Source organism: Lacerta agilis, chromosome 6 (genome assembly GCF_009819535.1).
Source record: "Lacerta agilis isolate rLacAgi1 chromosome 6, rLacAgi1.pri, whole genome shotgun sequence".
Lineage (NCBI taxonomy): Eukaryota > Metazoa > Chordata > Lepidosauria > Squamata > Lacertidae > Lacerta > Lacerta agilis.
Window position 1 is genome coordinate 85385473 of NC_046317.1, and position 26379 is coordinate 85411851.

The following is a 26379-nucleotide window of genomic DNA, read 5'->3' on the forward strand; positions in this document are numbered from 1 at the left end:
GCTGAAATTATTTACTGACTGTGAGAAAGAATATAGCAGGGGGTTAATTACCTAAATGGCCTATGTCGAAAGGCCAGAAGGCAAAAAAAGAGAGGACAATTTATTATATATATTTTTTCACTTTAGCACCCTGCCAGATAAAGAATTAATGGCATGAAACACAAACAATTACAAATCAAGTACAAACAGTGGAACGGACCATTGCTGGGATGTTAATGTGAAAAAGTGTACAGCAGGTAAAGAAATGAAAGGAGTCTATTTGGCCTTTCACATTTGACATTGAACAGAAAAGCAAATAACACTAGTTAGAAATTCGTTCAGTTTGCTTTTCAGTGGATCCAAGGTATTTTGATCGTCTTCAAACCAGTCTCCCCCTCACCCCACCCCACCCCCACCCCCGAAAGAGTACAGATATATTTAAACGTGACTACTATGCACCTGTGTTCCTGGCATCTCGAACAGCTTGATTTAAATCGTTGCTTTTAAGGTCCCCATATTGTTCCTTCCATTCATCAAGATTCTTCTTCATATCGCTCAGTCTACCTTCCATCCTAGCCACTGTTTCGCTAGCCTCCGCAGCAGTGTCTTTCGCACTCTGGATGGCTTCTGACGTGCCGTCTTGCAAAGGAAAGAAGGCAAGTTGTAACCAAAGACAGAGAAGGTAAGTTTTTAATGTTGAAGTTTTCAATGTTTAATGTATGCGTTCTATATGTTAATAAAATATTTTAATAAGGAAAAAAAATGAAGTTTTTAATGTTTAGGGAAGTTTTTAATTTATTCTGTTTTTAATGTTCTGTTGAAAGCCGCCCAGAGTGGCTGGGGAAACCCAGCCAGATTAGTAGGGTAGAAATAATGAATAATAAATTACTACAGAAGATAAGCCATGAGCACCTGCACAGCCCTGAGCGTCTCACACCGGCGCAGATTCATTTCAGGTTAAGAAGAGCAAATATATGAGTTGGCAAGCATTGCATGGAAGAAGCCCACATGCCATACTAAAAAAATAAAATAAAAATGTTTCATTTAAACCCTTTGGTTGGGGTGGGGATCATCAGATGAATGCCGGATTTGGTTAATTTTGTAATTTCAGTGTTGTATCGTAAGGATATAAAGCAAAGGGGCTTGAATCAAGCACTGCTTTGGGTGGTGGGACCTGGAACATGCATGCTCTAAAGTGACATGGATTTGCTAACATGTGCAGAACAATTAGTGCTAACAGCAGGAGAGGCCACAGTGGGTTAGAGCGCCCAGAATGTTAAGAGGAGACTTCACAGGGGCGTTTATTTGGGGAGTTTTTGAAGGGACTGAAACCTGGACAAACCTTGGACCGTGTCCAACGTGCTCTTCACCGACTGCAGCTGTTTCAGAAGTTGCTCTTTCTTTGTTTGCATGCCAGCCAATCTGTCCTTGGCTGCCTGTAGTGCTCCCTTGATGTCTTGGATTAAAATAAACAAAGTCGCAGGGTTAGAGATCTACAAATCAGGATTGCTGGAACGAGGCGTCTCTACTCAGTTGTGCTGCGGAAAAGGCCTGGTACAAATGAATCTTTGGGTCATGGGCTTTTAAGTATAGGAACAAAGGAAGCTGCCTTTCGCCTATTCAGACCATCAGTCCATTTAGCTCAGTACTGGCAACACTGATTGGCAACAGCAGTCCAGGGTTTCAGACAAGAGCCTTTCGCAGCTCTACCTGGAGATGCCAGGGGTTGACTCAGGGAACTTCTGCGTGCAACGGTAATGACGATCCTAAGGACAATTGCTTCAAGTTTGTGTTGGTCAGTAAAGGGTCTGCTGATTTTTCTCTTACCTCCACTGAGCCTCCTCTGCTCCCTCTTCACAGCTTCTCCTAAGGCAGTGCTGTTTTTCTTCATCTCTTTTGACACGGCCCCAAGATCGTCTAAGATGACACTCTGCAAGCATAGAAGAAAACTGTTCACACCTTACCTGCCAAGTAGCCCACAGAACATCTGGAACCCTTGGCTCACATGTGGCAGCTCTAACTTCCATCGGACTTCCTCTCATGGACCCTGGTCCATTTCCTCCCTGGTCCATGTCCCCACTATACCACGAGTCCCTAAGAGGTAAAGGTAAAGGACCCCTGGATGGTTAAGTTCAGTCAAAGGCAACTCTGGGGTTGCGGTGCTCATTTCACTTTCAGGCCGAGGGAGCTGGCGTTTGTCCACAGACAGCTTTCCGGGTCAAGTGGCCACCATGATAAAACTGCTTCTGGCACAACGGAACACTCTGGTGGAAACCAGAGCACATGGAAAGGTCGTTTACCTTCCCACCACAGTGGTACTTATTTATCTACTTGCACTGGCATGCTTTCGAACTGCTAGATTGGCAGGAGCTGGGACAGAGCAAAGGGAGCTCACCCTGTTGCAGGGATTCAAATTGCCAACCTTCTGATCGGCAAGCGCAAGAGGCTCAGTGGTTTAGACCACAGCGCCACCCACGTCCCAAACAAGTCTCTAACCACTATACATGTTTGCAAAAAGGACAGAATCCCTGTCACTGAGTGGCTGGTAGTTCTGCTAACTAAACTGAATGGAGAATATCAAGCCCAATTCAATATATTTATTGGTTAATGCAACTGCATGATTTACTTGCATGATCTGGCTTTCCAGGCTGGGCCCAAGTGCATCTGCAGAGCTCAGAAGAGTGCATAAACAGGCAGGAGCATGCCGGCTTCCAACAGCCCTCCCCTGGCAAGCGATGTCAATTTGCCAGGTTCTTTCTCCCTTTGCCTGCCAACAAGCTCTGCAAACAGAGCCGTCTGTCTGCAAGGCATCTGGGGAAAGGGAGCAAATCACATGAAAAGGAGCCAGTTCTCCTCGCCAGTCGCAGCTGCTGCACGGGGGAGCCCGGCACAGTCTTGGTTAAGCAGGTAAGCACAGAGCAGATGAGTGAAGGTGCCCTGCGTTCTCTGACACCAGTGTCCTTGCAGGTGCGCAAGCTGCAGCCAAGATTTTTTATGTCTGCTGGGTGGGTGGGGGGGAGATAAGAGACTCATACCATCAATGCTTCGCCGGCAGCATTATTAGCTTCATTGGCTGCTCGCTGCGCATTCCCCACTGCCTCAATGATGCTGGCGTAGGCGTTGGAGGCATTGATTGCCCGCTGGATGAATCCATCCTGGTTCGTGCCATGGATAATGCTGTTTTCGGAGGACAAATATGTAAATGGGAGGATGTCTGCCATTAGCCCCACAGCTAAAGTCCACCTGCCGCATGAAGGCTGAGGGATTCAAAAGCACTGTGGCATGGAGTCCTTTCTACAGCCCTGGCCAGAGAACAGGTTAGCATCTTCAAACGTGGCAGGATGGGACTTCCTGAACGCCATTTCCATTCTCTTAGCGCTGCTGCGCCTTTAGAGCTGGGCTGAGGAAACCTATGACTGCTGAGATTTTTTCCCTTTAAATACCCAGATAGAAAATAACTCATTACATGATGAAGAATGAAGAGATTTAAGGGCCTCCTATATAAACTACCAAGTTACGGGGCAGGTAGAGATGCGGCCACAATGGAACCAACCTTAAATTGTGCTCCTGCTTGTTCCTTGGGCAAGCAAGGCTTGCTGTCAGTGCTGATAAGCTGATTGGCACTGGCAGTAAGCCCTGGATGGTTGGCCGTGCTACGGGGAGTTCCCAGCTGGGGACTTTGTAGTCCAGCCAATCCCTGCACAGAGCAGGCTTGCTGTATGTACCAATCAGCTAACTGGCACTTGCAGCAAACGCTGCTAGGATTGGGTCTTGCTGTAAATGCAAATAAAGAATGTTCCTTCTGCAGCACCCACAGAGGAAAAAAAAACCCATTAAGTGACTAACAGGTGGGCAGCCCCTGTCAAAATGGCCCGTTGCCCAGATCCTTTCCCTGCTCCTGATGTAAAGGTAGAAAGAACACCTCTTCTTTTGAAAAACGAACACATATAAAGCTCAACTGTTGCCACACGGGTACCACTTTTTCATATAATGCCAACAAATCTAGGTTATACCGTATTTTTCCATGTATAAGACGGTGTTTTTTTATTAGGCAGGTGAGTGATCTTCGGCAAACCCCCCCCCCCAAAAAAAGCTTAACAACTCTGGGCAATCTCCCCCCATTTCCTTAATATGGAACCCCCCCCCAAAAAAAATAGGGGTCATCTTATACACAGGGACGTGTTAAACACGGAAAAATACAGTATACAGTATAAGCAAGTACTCTTAATCAACGTTATTGGAAGGAGAGTCCGCAGCACAGGAAATGAGAGCTCAAGGCCCAGCAGCAAAGGAGGAGACCTTACCTGGACAAATTCCTTGCCAGCTCATCCAGAAGCCTTGCATGTTCTTCAGCTGCCTCAACGACTGGGATCTTGGTGCTAGCGAGAGAGTACTCCTTTGCCTTCTCTGACAAGGGGTATCTGGCACCATCCAGCTGGGCTGCTAACTTCTCAGATTCCTACAGGATAACAAGGGGTGTTGGCCAGCATTCATTAACCTTGAAAGTCCTGCTTCTCCAATTCCTTCTTTCTCTGGCAGGAGATGGATTTCAGTAGGACTGGAGACTTCCTCCACTGTACTTGTTTTCAGTATATAAAAAAACAACAACCCCACTGTGTGCAAATGGGTTTCACAGGGTGCATTGATGGTATACCACTATTTTTTTCTTTCAAAAACATCACACACGAAACAAACGGACTGGAATGCCTCGCTGGAGGCTAAGGTGTAAAAAAACAACAACAGCTTGCTGGAGCTATGTGGAAACTTAAGGACTCCTATAAAGGATATTCAAACATGAAGAATTTGACCTACTGCTGAACTGTGCAGGCAAGAGTAACCTGTTCTGTCACAACCCAAAGGGGAAAAGTAGGGAATTGGAGGTGGCTGAGATTGCCACAAGAGGCAATCATCATTTTAGGAACAAGGTTTGTCCTGTAGTTCTTAAGAGGGCAGACACCATTTTGGGTTTAGAGGATGTCTGCTCTTCATTCTTCTGTCTGCTACAACACCATCGTCCTGTCATGTTTGCTTCCTCTTCTCAGCCTAGCAAGCAGCAGCATCTTGAATCTCTTGCCCACACGCAACTCTCAGACTTGCTGAGAAGCCCAAGTTTTGCACTACTTACCTCCTTGGCATTTTCTATTATCTGCAGGAAATCAGAGACCTGGGCAAGGGAATCTTCAGCCATGCGCAAGGTATCCCGGACAAGGCCAAACTGTTCTTGCAGTTCCTTGCTCTTTTGCTGTAATATATAGATGCCCCCATAACATTGACTGCTGCAGCTTAACTTTCAAATCCAGAATCATTTTAACACTTCCCTAGGGTTCTCATCATATGGCAGAGAGTGGTTCTATAATGGCACACACACCTCTGAAGAAGTGTGCATGCACACGAAAGCTCATACCAGGAACAAACTCAGTTGGTCTCTAAGGTGCTACTGGAAAGAATTTTCGATTTTGTTTTGACACCTCCCAGGTTATCATGGGTGCTTTAGCTGAGATTCCTGCATTGCAGGGGGCTGGACTAGATGGCCCTTGGGGTCCCTTCCAGCTCTGCAATTCTATGATTCTCACCCCCTTGTTTCAGGGTGCAGGACCAGCCTAGCCCCAGAACACGTTTCGTCTCAAGTCCCTACACTGAATCAATGCATAATGCAGTCTCCTTGGAAATGTCACAAGCCAAGAGTTCCCACCACCAAACTGGCACATCTATTTGTTCGTAATTAACAGAGGTCACATAAAACTTCCATGAGCATGGCAGCATACAGCATGACCAACAGACACAGTTAATTTCCTCTAATGTGCCACCTGGGCCATTTCAGGCCTGTGGCAGTCCTTAGAATGTTGTAAGAAAACGACGCCAGGTAATTCGAATCTCAATTTGCACTTTACCTACAGTTTCTTCACCCAAATCACATTTCTGAAACAGATTTTTCTCTCCTACGAGGGGAAAAAATTCCATTTGCACGTCCTGACAAGTCTCCCTCTCACTTGCTGAATTACCTGTGAGATGGCCAAGTTGCCTCAGAGTGCTAACCTCAAAACATTAAAAACTAGCACCATGGAGTCATGACTTTTAAAAGACATGGCAGGCAACAGCTGCATTTGGAAAGCCAACTGAGGAGCTTCAGGAATCAAAGTTACACTCTGCTGGTGCAGACAGAGTTCCACTGAGCTGCTAAGAAGGGTGGATTTCATTTAAATCAAATCGATTTAAATCACGATTTAAATCACTAGTCAGTAAGACTTGGTTTAAATCACTAGTCAGTAAGACTTGGTTTAAATCACTAGTCAGTAAGACTTGGTTTAAATCCCCCCCCCTTTTTTTTTACAAAAAGACTCATTCTTGCTAGTATCATCTTAATATTTACAACCAGATGAAGGTTTCATTTCTGGAATAATAAATTTTTAGAGTACTTTTTACAGTTATATCAAAAATTACTGATTTCATTATACTATTAGAAATACATAGATAATTATGAAATTACTGTGAGGTTTAATAAGTTAACTGTTTATATTTGGGCAACTTTTCTGCTGTACTTTCCTTAATAACAATTTAAACAATTTATTTAACTAAAACAGTAACATTATAACATATGTATCCATGTTTGTTAAGTGATGTGATTAAATTGGTTTGTTTGTTTTTTAATAAAAACTTAGACTGAGTTTTAGCACACATGAAAAACTTAAAACAAATCCTTATTTCCTGATGAATAGCCTTTTGAGTATAATGTACTTAAATAGAAAACTATCTTTAGAAAGATTTTCCCTCCAAAAGCACTTCATTTTAAAAATTCAATTTAAGTCAAAAAGATCTGATTTAAATAAAAAAATCTGATTTATTTATTTTTTAAAAGCCATTGATTTTTATCCACCCTGCTGTTAAGTCATGGTGAGATTCAAAGAAAGGCATTATGACCGACTGGGAGCGGAGGAAACAAAAAGCTGTTGCCAGCATTTGCCCTCTGCCCTTTGAAAACTATGTGTTTTCCCCATTTGCTGAAAGAATTCCCAAATCTGCTTCCCCTCTTTTGCAGCCTGAAAATGGAACCTGTAGATGCAGCGCAGCATTTTTGGTCCAGTACTGAAAGGTGCATTTGGTTGTCACAGGCTGAGTATGGGCAAAGGACAGTGTCTCCCCTGCAGTCGTTTCCCACTGAGTGGCTTATAAATGCGTCCCTTTCTGCCACCAATGCTAGAATACAGAACCCCCTTGTATGTGGGAGTCCCTCTGAAATTCCCTCTGGCAGAGCGGCTCACTCAGCACTTCCATCTCCCTCCTTTTACCTGGGTTTCCTCCAGGTGATTACGATTTAGGCTGTTGAGGTCCTCTGTCTGACGGGTTTTATTCACAGCTTCGTTCAGAGCATCTCGCAGGTCCATCAGATCTGAACTGTACTGATCCAACTGGCCGTTGATTTGGTTCATCAGTTCTTGGTTGGACTCCAACTTGTTGAAGAGCTCAGTTTTCACACGGTCCAGCACTGACGGAACAAGAGCTCAAAAAAGTTAAAACTGTTCAGTGTCTACAAGCCTTGCACAGGCCATAGCAGAGAAAGAGGGAAGGCGCCGCTGGTGCTGTTTAAAGTACTATTTAAAGAGCTGTTAAAACGAAAAGAAATTGTGAAGAGCTCCAAAAGGACCGCTCCAAACTGAGCGGGTGCAGGGATTGGCGCGCGAAGCCAGACAATTTGGGACTAGGAACCTTAACAGGTCATCTCATCACCTAGATACGCTTGCAGATGCCTGTTCCAAGCGATGTCAGAATCGGGTCTTTAGTGTGGCAGCACACACTGCATGTCAGATTGCATATCAATTCTCTGTTGTCCTTTTAGCGCCTGCTAAAGACATAACTCTTCCAACAAGGCGTCTAAATGGAGACCTTTATCCTAGCTGGGACCTGTAGTAGATTTAAGCTGATTTTAGGTATGTGCTATGAAAAAGCAACATGTATTAAAAACAGTTAAAGCAACAGCATATATAAAAACTTACACACACACACGTGTGTGTGTGTTTAAGTTTTTATGTATGCTGTTGCTTTAACTGTTTTCAATACAGTGGAATCCCGGGTTACGCACACCCCGGGTTGCGGACATTCGAGTCCGGAAGCGTTTCTGGAGCGCGCGCGACCCCCGGATGCACAGAACGCTTCTGCGCACTTCGTGCATGCGCAGAAGCGATCAAATCGCGCTACTTTCTGTTTTTCGGGTTTTTTCGTGCATTCGGGATACGCACACCCGCGTTACGCACAGCGACCCGGGGTTCCACTGCTTTTTCACATATGCTCTTATTACATTGCAAATCACTCGGGGGTGCCTCATGGGAAGTGATTCATACTGAAATAACAACAACAACCAGGAATTCACAAGAGACCTTGGCACTCCCAAAGTCTACACACACACACACACACACACACACACACACATATACAGAGACACACTCCTTGTTTGCCATTAATACTATACTCACATTTATGGGCTTCATCGTGCTCTTCAGCGGCCGTTGCTCTTTGGAAACTAAAATCCGTGGCCTTCATATGCCTCAGCATTGCATGGACCTCAGCCAACTTCTGCCGGAACTCCTCTGTGGTGGTGGTGCTGGCATTTGTGGCAGTGAAGATTTGCATCTGGCATACAATTTCTAGACAAAAAGCCATACTGTTTCGTTTCGTATTTTTAATGAAGCCAATGAGTAAACCTAGTCCTTTTATACACAACCAATGAAAAGCACTTTCGTATTATTCTGAGCCATTTGTTTCCCACCGTTTCTCCAAGGAGTTCGGGGTGCTTTACATGGGCTTATCTTCCCTACCACTGGCTCGCTTTCCACTGGGTCACTTCCCCTATTCCTGTTCCTTGATATTTGTTTTGACTCTTTTTTTATGTTTTGTTTTAAATTGTTGCAACCTGCCATGAGACCTGCTGTTGAAGGGTGGGTAATCACAGAATCAAAGAATTGCAGAGTTGGAAGAGACCACGAGGGTCATCTAGTCCAACCCCCTCAATTCAGGAATCTTCTCCCCAACATGGAGCTTGAACCCATGACCCTGAGAGTCTCATGCTTTAACACTTGAGCTATCCCGGCTGATTAAAAAATAATAATTTAAACAAAATTCTAGCAAAAAGGAAAGCCCCCCCCCCACCGGCCCCGACATGGCTAGGTGCCATTTAAAGCAGGGGGAACTTGGAATCCTTCAGATGTTGCTACATTTCCCATCATCTCCAACCACTGGCTATGCTGGCGGTGGATGATGGGAGTTGCAGTTCAGCAATGCAGAATGCCACCAGTTCCCAACCACTGATTTAAAAGATACTCAAATCTCAAACAGTATTGAAAGACATGACAGACAGACAGACAGACAGACACACAAACACACACCCAACGCAAGTGATGCCTTTCCAAATCAGGAATGCAAAAACCTAAAAGCTACAGCCGTGCCTCACCATCAAGTTTGTGCCGAATGTTAGTGATATCTAGAACAAGGCTCTCTGCATGCTGGTAGTTCTCTTCTGTGCCATCTGTTACTTGGTTTGCTTTTCTGTGGGTCATTGTTGCCTAAAAGCAGAAACGAAAACAAAGGGCTGGTTTAGAGGAGGTCCAGAAAGACTCAAGGAAGTGGGCAGTGTCAACAACAAAGGGTGGGTGGGGGGCAGGATTGCAGCTTTTGGGATCTTTGGCCAAAAAGCAACTAGCCTTTATTTGCTTGATATACTTCTCCTCTTCTAAATGCTGTATTATTATTATTTATTGTTGTTGTTTTTAAAGTATTTACAATCCGCCCTTCTCATAAAACATCAAATTGGTGTTCAGCAAGATAAAAGCTTCTTTTTTATATATATAGAGAAACCATTAAAAGCAATACAGAGAAATAATTGAAACAACTGGCTACTCAAGAAAATTTCAAATTGGTCTATCGGCAAAAGAAGTTGTCAAGGGATGGCCAGTCACTGTCAACATCGCCCTTACTGTGGCTTGTCCATCTGATACAAAATGAAAAGAGGCACCCACACCAACTGTACAAACTGTGATGTTTTCTGAGTGTGAGTGATGCGGTCCTCTCCTCAAATCCCTGGAAGTATTACTAAACTAATGCTGCACTTCTGGTGCTGTGAAATGAGAAAATAAGAACAAGGCATGCGGAAATGCAGCACAGAGACCTACTGGGATAACAAAGGGTGATGGCACATAAAGAAAGGAGGAATCCTAGTGAGGACACAGCCAAGATCCTCTGGACGGGAAGCATTTCATTTCACTTGCGTTCCTCAGAACAGCAGGCAGACTTCTGGTAATATATAACTTTTGTAGTACTAGGCATGGAAAGATAAAGAAACAAACAAAAAAAACCTTCGCACCTTGTGCTGAAGTGCATTCAGATCCTGAACGAAGTCTGTGTTCTCCTCTTCCAGCTCATCGGTCTGCTGCCTGGCCCTGTTTAGGGATCTCTGATAGTCACGGAGATGGTTCTGTAAGGAGGAGGAGAAAACTGGAGTCCAAAAGCCCTACAGAAAACCTAGGTAAGAATAATAAGTAGTATAACGCTCCACATACAGTGATGGCTTGCATAGAACCATTGATGCTATGCAGACGGGCCCATGCGATGGAGGTGGAGTTGAGGCTCGTCAGCTGATTCCTGAGCGCAGGAAAAGCATTTCCAATCTCCTCGAGATCTTCCAACAAAAGCAGCACGCAGCTGTCACAAGCTGTTGATGGGAGAGGGGAGTTAAATGCACAACTCTTAAGATAATGCCTGTAACGAAACTGTAAGACTATTCTAGATGTGAATGCCTGGGCTAGGGTAGACCTATGTTTCAGCAGTCCCAGATAGAATCAGAACCACAGAATTGTAGAGTTGGAAGGAACCACAAGTATCATCTAGTCCAACCCCCTGCGATGCAGGATTCCTGCGCAAAGCTGTCCTTTGGTGGGCTCGAACCACCAACCTTCTGATTAACAGTCAGACACAATGACCCACTGCGCCACAGGGGGCAGCCAAGGGAATAAAAGGCCATATTATTAGATCATCCAGACTACATACATGTATCTGCCCAATCATTTTTACAACCCACTCATAAAACTTTAGATTTTCATAAAGCAGTTGGTCCCAAAAGTCAGACAAGTATCTACTTTGGTCAACCGATCTAAAATAGTTAGAAGATGCAGTTTCCAGCAACATTGTGGTGGGCTTCCCCCCCCCCCTCCCACACATGTGGTTTTAGTTCAAGACACGGCCCAACATATATATATATAACTGCCAATAACCACAGCACAGCGCCAAGTTTGCACTGTATCAGATGTCAATAAATTTGTATAGATTTATCTGCTTGCCAAATCAAAGCCACATATGAATGATATGACAAGGCCTTTACTATGGCCAAAGAAAGATGAATGAGTCGTTCTGCTTAGAATGCTAAACACGCAAATTTGCAAAAACTGTTCTCCCTAACTTATCCTAAACATAAAAACTAAGGAAACCCAAGAGAAAAAGAAGAAAACTTTGAGAAATACAGGTTCAGCACCTTTTGACTAAGAGAGATGTCTTGGATGGCTGCAAAAAGTCTCCCCCTGCCATTGGCTTAGCCACTGAGCTGTTACAGAAACTTTGCAAATATTAAAAAAAACAACCACAATCCTGTCAGTACACCAGCCTAGGGACCAGGTGAAGCTGTCGATGGGGAAGGGATAGGCAGTACCATCACAATAATTGTGTGTTTATATATGAGAGAGGTACATCAATAGGGTGCAAGAGAGTGAATGGGGCTCTGCTTGAGAGAGAGAATGAATGGGAAATGGACACACAAGGTATTATAAAAACAAAAAGCAGATCTACAGGAGTTTGTGAGTTGCCACTTGCTTTTTTGTAACCTAGCAAGTGATTAAATCTTGAAGGGATTGTGCACTTTATTTATTAAGGAACAATTAAAACAGCTGTAAGGCTACTGCTAGGTGATTTATTACTAGTAAAAAGAAACCTCTTGAGGGTTGACTTCAGGATAGAAGAACGTGAATCACTAGAATAACGTGGAGAAAACTGACAAACACCCGAGGTTCAAACTAATTTGATTTGGCCAATGCCCCCGGCAGCCTATTTTGAAAAACTAAAACAGCCACATGCAAGCATACAAGTCATATCCCATGCACGAGTGCCCTGTAGCTTTGCACTTAGCCAACTACTGTGTATCTTGGAATTTCTGTTTTTCGGTAGTGGTATGCTTTGGTCTGAATCGTATCAGCTCACATGGAGTGTCTTTGCTTTAAGACAGGCAGGTTGGAATCTATGCCTTTGGGGGTCCTAAGTTATGCCAGCTTTTGCTCCACCCACTTCTCCCCCAACCCCAACCCCCCCAGACAACCACCACCACCACGAGCCAAAGATCCATATAGCATTCCCCAATAACCTCCCAATTTCTTGCAAGGAACAGTTTTGAAATTTCATAGCATCAGTGCCATCCAAATAGAGAGACACTTGCAAAAAGATGCAGGCTTGCTGAACTGATAACGCCTGGGGCCAAGGAATATGGACAGGGAACTGAGCAGAGCAGAGCAAACAAGACTAGCCTTCGCATCTCATGCTGTCTGGGCCATCCACCACAGGGATCTCGTGCTTCTTAATACAGGTGCTGCACTGCTTCCCCGTCAGGCCGTTGGAGCAGGTGCATTCTCCAGTCCGGGGGTTACAGGAGCCTCCTTTGCAATGGCATTCTGCAAAGAGAACAGGAGAAGCCAGAGCAACCTTAAACAAGATGCTCTCATAAAGTCACATCCTTCTCTCCCATATTATGCAGAGTGGGATGACTACCACATCCACTCATCGCCATTTGATATGGATCAAACCCTTCACATAAACATGAATTTGAAAAGGCACAGAAGAAGAAGAGTTTGGACTTGATATCCCACCTTTCACTCCCCTTAAGGAGTCTCAAAGCGGCTAACAATCTCCTTTCCCTTCCTCCTCCCCCACAACAAACACTCTGTGAGGTGAGTGAGGCTGAGAGACTTCAGAGAAGTGTGACTAGCCCAAGGTCACCCAGCAGCTGCATGTGGAGGAACGGGGAAGCGAACCCAGTTCACCAGATTACGAGTCCACCATTCTTAACCACTACACCACACTGGCTCTCATAATATGAAACCAGAACAAACAGTCCCAATCTCTTTCTCATGCTTAAACCATTCCAAGGGTCTAATCACACACTCGTTAAGACATTGAGGCTTTTATCCCAAGGGAACTGCTCCTGTATAAATGAAAGGAGGAATCCCTAGATCTTGGACCCATCACAAAGTACTGTTTCTGATCTGAGATTATCCTCCAAACCATGGGAACAAGCCCTGTGCTCAAGTGCCCACTCCTATTATTGTGAGCATGGCTTAATTAACTATTTCCAGGTTTGATGAAACCACAGTTTGCCCACAAACCAGGATCCAGGGTTGTCTGTGATCCTGGTTTGCATGGAAATTGTAGTATGGTCAAAACCACAGTTTGCTGTGTTCAGTTACAATGGTAAACTGTGGCTTGATCAAGCAAAAAAAAAACAAAAAACCCAACCACCATTCATTAAACTATACCCATACATGAAAGGGAGGGGGTGGGAAGATAGCACATAAGCCAGGGCTTGTTTTGCCTGAATGGTGCCTGTGTGTATCTACGGAAAGACTGCTGCAAGCCCTGTACCTTTCATCAGCAACTGGGCCCAGCTACACAGCATCACTTGCAGGATAACTTTACAAATAGTGCCATTTATCGCTGCTGAACCTTTCCCATCAACTAGTTTCCATTTTGGATTTGATTTCGGATTAGGCAAGGGCAACCCTTTATTTTAAAAACTATACCCTTCCCTTTGGCCTTAGGGGACAAAAGGCCTCCTTTTCCCTTAAGGGGTATCCAAGAGTCCGTATAGAGTCCTTAAGTGGGTTCCCTATTGGTAGGAGAAAATAACAGAGGCCAACCAGAGTATATTGCGAAGCAAAGTGGCTAGTAAGCCTGATCTTTATTAAAGGAGAATAAACTGTTGCAACAGGGTCCCCACCCACCACATGCAGGAGGGAGGAGAACCCTGAACAATGGTGCACAAGCCCTTTAATATAGACTTTCGAAACTGCCCACCCTGTAGCCAAAGACCACCCCCCAAAACTTCATACATACATCACAGAAGGAGGCGGTCTACAGCAGAAATCCTGTCTGCCAAGATACATGATAATGGTCACTGATTGGTTTACCTGGGCAGCCTAGCCATTCTTTTGTGACGGTAAATATTTTAGTTCCCGAATCCACGTCACAGGCACACCCTACTCATACACAATGGGAAGGCTTTCCCCATTTTCCTCCCTTACTGCAGAGGAATATTTGAGGTCACTGGGAGAGTCAAAATGGATTCAGGATTGCTCTTCTGTACTATTTCAGACACACGGTTGATATAGCTATGTGTATGTGTTTGCCCTGTACATTTATGAACATTTGTTTTATATTTGAGACTTTAGAATTCTTACAACATTAGGGGATGCTTAACAGTGACTGAAACAGACTCACTTGAGCAGCCGTTTGTGTTGAGCCCCCAGTAGCCAGGGGAGCACTGCTGGCAACGGGAGCCGGTCACACCCGGATTGCAATTACACTGGCCACTGTGGGCATGGCACTCCGCGCTCGTGGCTCCAATATCGCAGTTGCAGCTCTGGCAGCCTGAGCATGTTTCGAAGCCATAGTGCCCTTCCTAAAGGGGAGGAAAGACCCAGAGTTATGATTCCAGTTTACAAGCGGCAGGCAAAACCGTGTTCACTTTGCCAGGGCTTGCTCCACTTTCGACATGCCCAATAGGACATGGAACTGATCTTAGACTGAAGGCTCAATTAATTTTACCTGACAGCGGTCACAGTGCTGCCCAGTCACTCCTGGTTTACAGTGACACTTGCCAGTCCTCGGATCACATGATTCCGTCCCACATGACATACAGCTGCATTCTACAAGAGGAAGAAGGAGGGGGGGGGGAATTTAAAAGGATTTTTTTTTAAAAAATAAAAATGTCCACTTGTATTCAAATTCCAAAAAGAAAAACCATAAATGATTTTATAACAGGGGACACACAGCAGTATAAATATTTAGAAATAAAATTATAAACTAGGCGTATATTTTCATTCATAGTTTGCCTTAACTTGAAAGATTCAGGGCAAGCAAAAAATGTATTTCAAAAAGGACAGTCACATAATTTAGGGGGCATTTCTATGTTGCAGATTCAGAGTAATAGTTTTAAAAAGACTGCATTCTAAAGAAAATCTGGCTTCTAGCTACAAGGCATCTCGTTTCACCCATAGAATGGGGAGCATATTTTGTTTCAATGTAATTCAGCTGTGGAATGAGATATTAGAAATCAGTCCAATTTTCTACGTTTCTGTGTGTGAGAATGCACTTCTGCCTACTGCTTGCTTCTGAAACCCACAGGGACCCCCCAGGAGTACAGCTAGTTACCAGCTCTGGGGGAACACCTACCAGTGCAGTTTTTTGCCAGCACAGCGTCTCCATAAAAACCTGGGGCACACACTTCGCAGCGGGGCCCTGCCGTGTTGTACATGCACCCTGTGCAGAATCCTGTCAACGGGTCACAGTCGCTGAACAGCATGTTGGGGTCGGCGTTCCCACTGCAGTCACAAGGCTGGCAGGAGCTGCCAATCACTAGAGGGTTTCCATAGTAACCCGGAGCACACCTTTGGAAGGAAAAAGAAAAGAAAGTGCTTAGGGAGCTGAAATCCATGCACTCGCACTGCAGTTGCCTGAGGCTGCTGCTCCTCTGCTCAGTGAAACACTGAACAGGTGGTCGGTAGGTAAGTGGTAGCCCCTTTCCATCCCTATTCTCCTGTCTCTGCATGCCCCTCTGTCAGGAGCCGGAGTCAAGTGCAGGTCAGCAGTAAAAAAAACAAGGTGTCAGTGAAGTTAACTCTTTATTCAAAGAAGCCAAAACAGTGCAGGCCTAGTGATCCTACCAACTCTTCCCAGTAAGTCTTGCTCCAATGAGGCCGTTGCAAAGACTGAAGGTCCCCGCCTTCCCAGCACTCTCTAAGGCTCCTCCTCGCCAAGGTCTGTCCCAAGCAGTTGCAAACTGCATCTGCGCACAACCAATCTCTACTCTTTTCATTTCTCTCTGTGTTCTAGGAGACCGAGGGGGATGGGAGCTGGTTGCAGCAGGAGGGGAAGACTCTCTAGATTCTTCAACAACCTGTCTCAACTCTTGCCTCTTGGTTAATCTCCTCTCCAGCTTCAGCCTCAGAGTCTGAATTACTCTTTGTCACAGCCTGTTCTGGCTCACCAAGCTCTGTTCCCTTTTCTGATTCAGGCACCTCCTCTTCCCAGTCTGCTCCTTCTTCTCCCTCTGACCACTCATTGCTGTTGTCCCACCACCAATCCCCTGGCTCTGAGCCTTCTTCCCCTGGGGGTTCCCCAGCTGGTGTCTCCCACCACTCCCAGGAACCGGATTACATTGCTCCAGGCAACCCGAGCCAAGAGATCCATGATCCCAAGTTGCTATTTACCGTTCACATGAAACTCCTGCATAACCAGGCATGCACAGACATTGAGTAGCAGAGCCTCTGTGGACGCATCCAATGGCGAAGCTGAGGTGAGAAAGGAGAGAGAAGCTGTCAACATTTCCTAAGAGCGATACAGCCAAGACGTAGTAACACTTGGTCACCGAAAAGCTTTTACAAAAACAAATGAGATCTAAAAGGGCACATAAGGACAAGGCTCTGCAAGAAACAAGCATCCTTATAAAGCCGCATTCAAAACGGATTCATACTTTTAGAAAAGGCACATGAAACAATGCTCCTCAGTTCAAGATGCCGAGGGTAGGCAGGGAAATTGCATGCCTGAATTCAGCTGCAAATCAAATTCTGGTTAGTTTAATAACCCAGCTCGGTGGCTTCATTTGAAACTGGCCAGAGCTTGTTTTAGAGCAAGTTCCCAAGTAATGCGAGGCAAGGATCCAGCGCAATTGAATCTAATCTCGGCAGTTCTCTTCCCAGCTGTACAGGAGAAGCCATGGAGATAGGGGAGCGTCACTTTGCTTGGCCTCGCGGAGGCTTGTCTGTGTACTTTTAAACCACGGTTTATTTAGCAGCACATTCAAACACAGCCAACACAAGGCAGAAAAACCAAGAGTGGAAAGTCTTGCGAGAGAGACTCACTTGTTAGACCCAACCGAAAGAGGGCAGGGGCACCCTATGCACTGCAGAGGCCCATCAAGTGAAGAGTTCCCCACAAAACCATCTTTGCAGCTTTCACAGTGATCTCCCTCTGTGTTGTGCTGGCAGTTCTGCACAGAGAAGAAATGAAACACGAATAACATATTCCACAGTTAGCTTTTGTCCTCCTGGCTTCCTTGAGCAAATCTGGCTGTGCCTTTACAGTTTACGTAGATGGTCTGCCGACAGAATGTCTTGTGTCAGGCAGACTTTGTTTTTTTTCTGAAAGACCAGCAGATGCCAACCATTTAGAGCAGGGGTGAAGAACCCCTGGACCACAGGCCAAATTGGCCTCCCACTGCTTGGTCAATATCTCTTCCCGCTAGGCCAAAAAGGTGTCCCCACCCCTGATGAAGGGCAAGGGGAGAGGACTTATAACTTGAGTTAACTGAATGGCAACACAGAGGACTACTGTATCTCAAAAAAATGCCAAGAAGCTCCTAGCCACTCATTAGCCATGAATATGGCCGGACATGTTCTCCCTGAAGAGGGTCATACTTGAAACAGAAGCCTCGATGACCTAATAGCTTTCTGAATCTTGCCCAAGCCCTCTACCAGCTTTTCCTTTCCTCGCTTGTGCATTGTTCACATCCTTCATCCGGTGTGCAGATTCTCTGCAGCCGTTGCCGTGTGAAGCACAATTCCGTACTCAACACTCGGTTCAACATCTTGAGAATTCCCCTTCCTCGTCCTCTCTTTTTCCTTCTTACCCCTCTATATCACTAACTCTTTTGGCAAAACAAAAAAACAAATAAACCAACCCAGCCCCCCTGTCTTCAAATAGCCTGCTTTCTAGTGGAGGAAGAGCACCACTGCATGGTGAAAAGTAGAGGCAATGCTCACCACCCCTGACATAAGCAAATCCAGGATATATTAAATTACCCAAAGAGAAATGGTTTAGGTAAATTGACAAGCATTCTTTCCCCCCACTTACAATGCATATTCCAGATCCCGGAAGGCACTGGTCCGAATGACCGTTGCAATTACACGGAATACATTTTCCCAGGAAGAGGCCTTTGGTGTCCCTGTAATAGCCCGGAGCGCACTCCTAATTTCAAAAGAGATAATGTGCATTAAACCTACATCAAATATTTGTAGCCAAGGATTCTGAAGGGTCATTTAGAATTCTCCTCTGAATTACTTAGCCCGGCGCCTATCTAAAATCTTTCAAAACAGTTTTTTCCTGTCTGGCTGGCTTGTTGCATTGTATTTCTCAGGATGTTGACAAACTGTGCTTGACACTCTTCCTTTAGTGTGCCACTGAAAAGCTTTAGAAAGCTTTGCTAGGATGAGTAATACTAATTAATGCATTTTCTGTTAAATGCAAATTATGCTGCATGTGCTCAGATGCACAATATGCTGCTAACCTGTGCAAGAGAAAGCGGCTGTCAGTGGTATTGAGGCTGTAATCCTATGCACAACTGAACGCAAGAAAGGACTACTTTCTGGTAAACATACAGAGGACTGGACTCTCATTGTCTGCATATTCAACATGGATGCAATTGTACAATGGATACTGTACAAGTCCCCCATATTGAAATGCACCAAGAGGATGCAAATTCACAGGAAAGGCTCTTGTATTTTATGGAGAAAACCAGCTTATTTGCACAGGTTGTTTGGCAATAGTGCAGCGTGAGCATGTGTTAAGACAGGGATCAGCAAACTTTTTCAGCTGGGGGCCGGTCCACTGTCCCTCAGACCTTGTGGGGGGCTGGACTATATATTTTTTGGGAGGGGGAATGAATGAATTCCTATGCCCCACAAATAACCCAGAGATGCATTTTAATTAAAACCACACATTCTACTCATGTAAAAACACCAGGCAGGCCACACAAATAACCCAGAGATGCACTTTAAATAAAAGGACATATTCTACTCATGTAAAAACACGCTGGTTCCTGGACCGTCCGTGGGCCGGATTTAGAAGGCCATTGCATCAGATCCAGCCCCCGGGCCTTAGTTTGCCTACCCATGGGTTAAGAAGTAGTGCCAACCCAAGACAACAGTAATGGGAGCCCTAGAATCCAACACAGATGGTTTTTTCCTAGGCAGACCGTACCTAGCCAACACAACCTTGGAACTTCAACCATCTTCTTTCAGGACCTGGGTCCACAACTACTGCCCTTATATGTGACTTCCCTAGAACCACGCACAACCCTCATGTGCCCAGGCATATAAGCTTGGAGACCCTTTACCCCCCTTTTCATTTATTTGAATTTCTCCCATGGGATCTCCCTGTGTAAGAGCAAGGAGGCCCTTCCCACACAATTCATAGCAAGGTGAACAGAGCCGCAATGTAAGAACAGAATCAGAATGCCATTTGGAGGGGGCGACCTCTATGAGCAGAGTTCTGAGTGCTCTGTGTGAAAAGTGGCATGAGCATTTCCCCCTACCTGGCAAGAGTCTCCTCTGTAATTGGCTGGGCACATGCAGAGCTCCACATTGCTGGCTTGGGGGCCCCTGCCAGTCTCTGTTGCTCTCTCCAATGTCACCCGATGCAGGGATACAGACGACGAGATCTGGGAGAAGAGAGCCCGGATCTGCAGCTGCTCCAGCTTTGCCAGAACCATCATCAGCTCTTCCCTAGAGACAGGGTTGTGAGTCTCGCTGTGTCTGAAGCTATCCTATGGGAGAGGAAAGAGTCGCAGGGCAACATCAGCAGGACTTGTGACTCCCTTAACTGACGGCATGAAGAAAAACAATCCCACCGAAAACTTCAGTTACAAGGCATGTTCTTAGCAGGCACCCAAGCCACAAAATGCAACTCAACACCCCAAATAGAAAAATATTACCTTTTGTCTGAATAGCTACATTTTGCAGTGCTTTACCACCTGCAAACACTTTTGCTTTTTTCCTCACTTCTTAGAGAAGGCCGACAAGCTTATTATCCACCTGAGCAATCAAAATGTGGCTCCTTGAAATGTCAATTAGTTCACAGAGAGCCTTTCTCATTAGACCCACATACTGCATGTGAAAAATAGATTTTTTACAAGTCCATCCCAAAACAATCATCCTATTTCTGCAGTTGTGGAATTTATTCAAGTTATAAACACTTGAACACTTCTAGATTCTAAGGCAAATGACACAACAGAGAATCCCCAAAAGACACACTGGACAGTCGCCCTACAGTGACCAGAGCTCTCTTCTTCTTATTACTATATGAGACTCTCCCTCTCGTTCCAACAGCTGCAAAACTCCTGCATCTGAACTGACCTCCAAAAGTTGGAGCTGTCCTTCGTAGACGTCTCCAGGGGCAGGGTAGGTGCTCTCAAGAAACATAATGCTCATTTGGTTTCCCTAGGAAAGGAAGAAACAAAGAGACACAAATAATCAAAGAGAAGCATTTGCTGATGGAGCGTTGTTTGGTCCAAGGAGAAAGGGCAACTTGAGCCATACCTTGAGAATAACATCAGGCCGGGACTCCATCGGTATGAACACGTCACCCCTTTGGGTGTCTGAGTGCAGCTCATAGCGCAAATACCCGCCATAGGAGGAAACCTGCAATTGGAGGCAAATCACAACATTGTGTTACGTTTATTGGGGGGAGGGGAAACACCCCTCCTCCAACTCCAAAAATCAAGACTCCAAGCCAAGCTTCCTCAACCTCGGCCCTCCAGATGTTTTGAGACTACAATTCCCATCATCCCTGGCCACTGGTCCTGCTAGCTAAGGATCATAGGAGTTGTAGGCCAAAAACATCTGGAGGGCCGAGTTTGAGGAAGCCTGCTCCAAGCTAAAGTTAATTTGAGCGTAAAAATGATCTTTGTGCAAATTTGCTTATTTGGAGTACTTAAAATGCATTCGTTTGAATTTGACATTTGATTCCCCCCCCTCATGTGTTTTTCAAAGGCAGCAATACAAGCATAGTTAAATGACGAGAGGGTGAAGGGAATACAACTCAATAGCTGGGCGGATTTTCACTATCTATATTCAAAATTAAGAATACAAGCCATTTGCTCAAACTAGAGACCTTCTTTCTCCCCTTCAAAAACGGGTGGTTTCTTTTTTGCTCTAGTGTTGACTGTCTCTCTTTTGCTTTGAATGTAACTGCCTAAAGTCATTCTTCTAATAAACAGTTTGTTTCCTAGTGGATGGTGAGGGCAGCAACCCATTATTATGGACAACTGGGTGGCAACTGTTTCGGCGAGGGGAGGGGGAGCTTCTTTTTTTAAAAACGAGATCTTTCATAATATGATTAGTCTTCCAGATTCACATTCATTCAGGCTGAAAACTCCTAAATATAAAATTCCATGATAATCAACAGAAATGCAACAACGCTCTGAAATATGGACCCTTATGTTCCTCAATATTTTAACATTTTCTAGTCTCTCAGGGGTGTCTAGAACTCGACTGGAGTTTCCCAACATTTGTCAACATATGGTACAAATGAGCAGCTAAAATCTGCCTCAGACATCAGAATTTGGCCTCTGACTAATAAATGGAATAAATTAGGAGATGCAGTATTAAAAAAACAAAAGAAATCGCAAAAAGGGGAGAAGTCAAAATATACATTTTTTTATCATGAAGTAATGAGGTTTGTTATGTCTGTAAAAAAACCTGTATAATTGAAAAGTAAAAATTTAATAAATAAGGAATATGGCACACACACACACAAAAAGAATTTGGCCTCTGAATATTAGCGTAATTTGGAAAAATAAATAAATACCCAGCACATTCAAAATGGACCAGAGGAGACTGCCTCCAGCCAGTGTTGGGTGTCACTCACCTGGTCTCCAAGGTAGGAGCTGGGGGCATGCCAGTGAAGCTCCTGGAAGGCCTCTGGGAAATTCCGGAGATCAGCACGAACAATCTCATTTTCCAAGCTGACCAAGGTGGGGACTTCCTGGCGGTCTCCGCTGAGCAAACTCCACCCACTCATGTCCATAAACTAGGAAGCAGGTAAAGAAAAGTATCAGAAATGCTTTTCCCAGTAGTGGTGTACGGAAGTGAGAGCTGGACCATACAGAAGGCTGATCACTGAAGAATTGATGCTTTTGAATTATGGTGCTGGAAGAGACTCTTGAGAGTCCCATGGACTGCAAGAAGATCAAACCTATCCATTCTTAAGGAAATCAGCCCTGAGTGCTCATTGGAAGGACAGATCCTGAAGCTGAGGCTCCAATACTTTGGCCACCTCATGAGAAGAGAAGACCCCGATGAAGGGAAAGATGGAGGGCACAAGGAGAAGGGGACGACAGAAGACGAGATGGTTGGAAAGTGTTCTCGAAGCCACTAACATGAGTCTGACCAAACTGCGGGAGACAGTGGAAGACAGGAGTGCCTGGCGTGCTCTGGTCCATGGGGTCACAAAGAGTAAGTCATGACTAAATGACTAAACAACAACATCAGAAAATGCAGGCCTGCAAGACTGCCCATATACTTTAAACACTTAAAAAAAAATCAGACTAAATCATGCACTTGAAGCTGGTCTCTGCAATGTTGTCAAATAATGTTACTGCTGTGGCCAACAATTTATGTGAAACAGGATGGCATATGTTTCTCATAATGCATAACAGGTTGGCAATGAAGAACTAGAACAGCATTCTTTTATCATCTTCTTTCTAGATAAACATGGGCTGTATTGGAAATGAGAGAGCAAGAGCTGTCACCCTAATGTCCTTCTGGACTTCCGAAAGGCAGCTGACTGGCCACTATTGGAAACAGAGTGTTGGACTAGACATAACTTTGGCCTGACCCAGCGAAGTTCTTCATATGTTCTTATAACTTGGTATCAAACTCTGCCCATTCGGGTCACTGCATATGTCATTCTATGCAGGTGGCGCTGTGGTCTAAACCACTGAGCCTCGGAAGGTCATAGGTTCTGCACGATGGGGTGAGCTCCCGTTGCTCTGTCCCAGCATCTGCCAACCTAGCAGTTCGAAAGCATACCAGTGTGAGTAGATAAATAGATACTGCTGTGGCAGAAAGGAAAATGGCGTTTCCTTGCACTCTGGTTTCCATCACATTCTGTTGCTCCAGAAACGATTTAGTCATGCTGGCCACATGACCCAGAAAGCTGTTTATGGACAAATGCCGGCTACCTTGGCCTGAAGTGAGATGAGTGCTGCACACCATAGTTGCCTTTGGCTGGGCTTAACCATCCTGGGGTCCTTTACCTTTACCTACCTCTATGCAATAATGTTCAACTAACCAGCAGTAGGGTTACAATAATCAAAAGGAAGTTCTTCACATAATGTGAAACCAACTTTGGGGTTTCACTTCCACAAGGTGTGGCAATGCCCCCAGCTCACGTGACATTTTAAAAGGACTGTCAGACTCAAACCCACCAGTCATGTAATGTGGCCAGGCAGGGACTTGACCAACACACCGTTTTGCGTAAAAAGCAAAGAAGCTTTTGCCAACTGTCTGGCATGGCTATCGTACTTGGCTGGTGGGCTTAATTTTCCACACATTTTGCTGCTGTCCATCTGGAAATAAGTCCCTGGGAGACTAATGGCTGCTGCCTTTATGCCCCAACTGCAGGCTTCCTAAAGCCACCCATTGGATGAAAACTGTATACTCGGCAAGATGGGCCTTTGCAGGCTCTTATGTCATGCCTTCACAGAAGAAATATTTTCTGCATTGGAACATTTCAGGATGGAATTGTGATTTGCAGGAAGTGCCCTACATTCTAGTTCCATGTCTAGGCGGCTCAATGGCTGCGCAACAATTGGGAAACGTTTTTAAAAGGACCCAGAAATTAAAATACAAAGAAGGACATTTTAGATTTCTGACAAGCACTCTCCTGGTGCCGAGGGGCCCACCCCACTACCTCCCCTAAGCATCAGCTACAGGTGCCACCCTCCAAAGTCTTAGTCCACATATTCACCTCTACACGGTACTTCTCAGCGCTGTGGCAGCGATCTGTCGCCCCAAAACAGAAGCACCTGGTGCAGCCTTTTGGGTTGCTAGCATCCAGAGAGAACGTCCCCAGGTGGCATTGGTCACACCTTGGACCTTCCACATTCTCCTGTAAAGATTCAAAACAAATAATAATAAAAAAGACGTGTTCACATTTGTTCACTGGCCTGCTGGCCAAGATGGAGGAAAGCAGGAAACAGAAGAGGAGCTTCTTCTATCCGAGGAGCACAAAATCGCTGTTCATGAGGAGACACCTCCGCAGGCATACAGGAGAAAGCCGCAGTCTCATGACTGCAAAATCCCCATACAGAAAAAAGAAATGCAACCCTTTTCAAAACCGGCTGGCCCAGTGCTGCACTGCCACCCTCGGAAGTGAGTGTTAACGCCGCTTACCAAGATGGTGCAGGAGCGCAGCAGTGGTGGCAAAGTCAGGGCTGCACGGGCTCATCAGTGGGAGCACAGGATTGACTCTGCTGGTGCACCCACACTGCCCCAACCTTGCCTGCTGCCCCAGACCCTCCCAGTGACACCGCTGTCAGGAGGGCAGCACTGCAGCACCATCCTGGACTTTTTAATCACATGTGGCTGGAATTAGGGCATGCCCATGACAAAAAAAGAGGGGCTACGTTGTTTTGTGTATCAGTCACAATCACTCTATACAGTCCTAAAATGCTTCTTGCTTGCTTTTTAAGGGTTTGCCTACCCTACAACCAACTTGCATGGGGCTGGTTGGGAAGGCTTTCCACAAACTCCTAACTAAACTATAAGTGAGTAATGTTTGCCCCATGGCGTGTGTGTGGCCGGGGAGTGGGGGGAACCGGAGCTGTGTTTTTCCACTGTCGCCCTCAAGCATAGGTGGGTGTGAGTTTGCCTATTTGCAAAGTAGCCCTGCAGATGTGCTCTAAAGGATGTGCCTTAGGCATACAATTTTCATCCCACTACGATATAAATCAAACCTCCAGGAGACTGCAGGCAAAAAATCACATTCCGTGACAGAGCACGATGCCTCAATAGCATTGTTGTTCCCACTCACTGCTTTCCAGCACTGCTTGTTCCAGTGGAGTTGTGCTGGTTGGCACCCATTCATCCACACAAGCCAGTAAGATACAATCCGTGCACTTGATGCAAAGCCCCATCGTTTGTAAGGGAACAGCTAAGTGGTGGCAGACAAGGCATGATTAACCTTGCTGAGAATCTTATTCTGCTTTATAGCTCTGGGCACTGAAAGCTCCGACAGGTTGCCTCTTGCATTTTGATGCCAGCCCCTTCAGCAACATTTCACCCAAAATCCCATTTCCAAGAGGCAAGCAAACACCAGAGTATCAGACTTACCTTGCAGTGGCACTGCCCAGTGACTGGATCACACACACTTGCTTTTGTCCCTGCTTGGTGACAGTTGCAGCTCCTGCAGTTTGGGTAACCATAATAGCCTGGAGCGCAGAGATCACACTGACGTCCTACTATGTTGGGTTTGCATCTGGAAGGGACAAGTTTCATATTCGTTTGCTTTCCTTCCAGCTTCTAACTCAGGATGAACCAACTGAGCCTTTATGAGCCCTGCAGATACGGGGCTTTGAATCAGTTGAGTCAGTTCAGCCTTGTCCAACCTGCTGCCCCCTTCAAAGGTCTGGTGAACCACCTCCAATCATCCCCAGCCAGGATGGCCAAAAAAAGGGGCCAGGATGATGGGGGTTGAGCCCAACATCTGGAGGGCACAAGATTGGGGAAGGATCAAGTGACTCAAGTGATTCAAGCCCTGCTATTTGCAAGGCTTACAAATCTCCTGTGCTGCATCTCTCAATTATATATCATAGCAATGACTGTGGCACCTCTTGGGACAGACAAGACAAACAAGACTTCTGGCACTCAAGAGCCCTATCTCTCGACTCCTGCACTTTGAAACGAGCAGCAGCATACACAGGAAAACACAAGTTAAGGCTCCGTCTAAATCAGCATTTTGTTTTGAATAAAGGTCAACCAGATGCTTCTTGGAAGCACATAAGCAGGATACGAAGGCAAGCTGTTTACTGCTTGTCCCCAGCATCTGGTACACTCTCTCTGAAGGTGTAAGTTCTATTTAGCTACTATGGCTAGCAGTACCCTCCTTAGGATAGTTACAGGTAGGTAGCCGTGTTGGTCTGCCATAGTCAAAACAAAATAAAAAATAAAGAATTCCTTCCAGTAGCACCTTAGACACCAACTAAGTTTGTTCTTGGTATGAGCTTTCATGTGCATGAACACGAAAGCTGATACCAAGAACAAACTTAGTTGATCTCTAAGGTGCTACTGGAAGGAATTTTATTATTTTGTCCTTCCTAGA

General features: G+C 45.3%; 1 protein-coding gene across 1 annotated transcript in view; it reads right to left on the reverse strand.

Annotated features, from left to right (window-relative positions):
* The window catches only part of LAMA5 (laminin subunit alpha 5), a 184307-nt gene that overhangs the window by 22616 nt on the left and 135312 nt on the right, over positions 1-26379 (reverse strand). Inside the window, exons 37-60 of the mRNA XM_033153989.1 lie at positions 25392-25536; positions 24028-24168; positions 21925-22086; positions 20595-20696; positions 20412-20495; positions 19592-19822; positions 18133-18246; positions 17142-17269; positions 16491-16571; positions 15454-15668; positions 14827-14927; positions 14500-14680; positions 12534-12677; positions 10527-10678; positions 10331-10441; positions 9422-9533; positions 8448-8618; positions 7266-7462; positions 5105-5221; positions 4284-4438; positions 3015-3156; positions 1807-1909; positions 1286-1435; positions 439-618 (exon numbers count right to left, since the gene is read on the reverse strand). Of these exons, the coding sequence (XP_033009880.1) occupies positions 439-618; positions 1286-1435; positions 1807-1909; positions 3015-3156; positions 4284-4438; positions 5105-5221; positions 7266-7462; positions 8448-8618; positions 9422-9533; positions 10331-10441; positions 10527-10678; positions 12534-12677; positions 14500-14680; positions 14827-14927; positions 15454-15668; positions 16491-16571; positions 17142-17269; positions 18133-18246; positions 19592-19822; positions 20412-20495; positions 20595-20696; positions 21925-22086; positions 24028-24168; positions 25392-25536 (3419 nt within the window). The remainder of the gene's footprint in view (positions 1-438; positions 619-1285; positions 1436-1806; positions 1910-3014; positions 3157-4283; positions 4439-5104; positions 5222-7265; positions 7463-8447; positions 8619-9421; positions 9534-10330; positions 10442-10526; positions 10679-12533; positions 12678-14499; positions 14681-14826; positions 14928-15453; positions 15669-16490; positions 16572-17141; positions 17270-18132; positions 18247-19591; positions 19823-20411; positions 20496-20594; positions 20697-21924; positions 22087-24027; positions 24169-25391; positions 25537-26379) is intronic.